This window comes from Chaetura pelagica, unplaced genomic scaffold, assembly GCF_000747805.2.
Source record: "Chaetura pelagica isolate M959 unplaced genomic scaffold, ChaPel_1.0 scaffold132, whole genome shotgun sequence".
In the NCBI taxonomy this organism is placed as follows: domain Eukaryota; kingdom Metazoa; phylum Chordata; class Aves; order Apodiformes; family Apodidae; genus Chaetura; species Chaetura pelagica.
The window spans coordinates 64905-66249 of NW_009952709.1; the positions used below are offsets into that span (position 1 = coordinate 64905).

Here is a 1345-nt window from a genome sequence, read left to right on the forward strand (position 1 = left end):
GCTCGCGGCGCGGGGCCGGCGCGTAGCGCGGCTGCGAGGCCTGCAGCTCCGAAAACTTCTCTGGGTGGATGATTTTCATCGCCTCCATTTTAATGATGACCTGTTGCCCTTTCAGACACGACATGAGTATTGTTTTCACATTACTGTCCACTGCTCTGGGGTCTCTGAGGGACGCCTGCATGAGGCTAAAACATGCTGGCAGCCTGCGGAGCTTTCAGTCTTGGTCTGGCTGCAGAGCAGGAGCACGGGGAGCAGCTGCTGGCGCGGGAGAGCATCCTGGGGAGACGGGGCAGCGCCAGTGGGCCCCGTGCCCCTCTTCTCCAGCCAGCCCCGAGGGTGCTGGGTGCAGGGCTGAGGTGGGCAGGGGAAGGCAGGGCTCACAGCAGCATCCTGCCCGCCTTGGAGGATGGTCTTGGACAGGCGATCAAAGCGTTGGCTCCCTGCAGTGCCTTGCCGGGATGTTAATGTGACATTGGCCGTCACTCGGCAGCCCCCCCTTCACCTTCACAGGCAATTCTGCACCAGATCAGCTGCAGTAGGGAATGGTAAATTTGGGATCGTGGTGCCTGGTGCTCTTCAGGGCAGGTTAGTCGGTGAGGGTCTCGCAGGAACCGGTGGCAGCCCCCACCTCACCCTGGCGCCTGCCTCCACCCTGCCTTTATTCCTGTTTACATGCTCTGGGATCCTCGTGGTGCTAAAGAATGTTTGCAAATTCCTTTGGCCTGACTTCCCAGCTCTCCCACTTGCAGTCACCGGCAGCTCCCGCGAGGCAGGGGCTCAGGGAGCATCCCGCGCCGGAGGGCAGCTCACCTTGGCTGCTGCTGGGACTGCCATATGCCTCGTCCCCTCTGTCCCTGCCACCTCTGTCCCCGGCTCAGCTTCAGGCTCGCTGGAAATGAAAAGCAAGAAGGGGTTGGCTCCAAGGCTCCTCAGGGATCTACTGGCTGCCAGGGCTCCCTCGGGATGCGTGCCCACCTGCATCCCAGCAATTTGGCACCCAAGCCCTGCAGGTCCCATCCATCCGCCTGCGTGGCCGGGCTAGTGGAAGCTGGAGCAGGCAGGTCCTTGGCAGCCCTGAGTGTGGGATCCCGGGTCCCCCCTCTGCCCTGGGGGCCAGGAGGGCACATCCCCTTGTGCCCCTCTTGGATGCAGGGGCCCTTCCAGGGGGGCTCCCCCACCGACCTGCCTCTGCTCAGGGTTTTCTCTCACGTTTAGCCCCTCCTCTCCTCGGTGGATCTATTTTTACCTCCATCACTTGTTCCTGATCTGTCCCTGCTATTATCCCTTCCTCCAGCTGCATCTCCCCCTTCCCATCTCCCTGCCCTTGTCCGGGCGCTGCTGGAGA

General features: G+C 62.2%; 1 protein-coding gene across 1 annotated transcript in view; it reads right to left on the reverse strand.

Moving 5' to 3' along the window:
- RNF208 (ring finger protein 208) overlaps positions 1 to 181 on the reverse strand; it is a 704-nt gene extending 523 nt beyond the window's left edge. The window contains exon 1 of the mRNA XM_009994324.1: positions 3 to 181. Within this exon, the coding sequence (XP_009992626.1) occupies positions 3 to 181 (179 nt within the window). The remainder of the gene's footprint in view (positions 1 to 2) is intronic.
- Between the last annotated feature and the right edge of the window lie 1164 nt (positions 182 to 1345).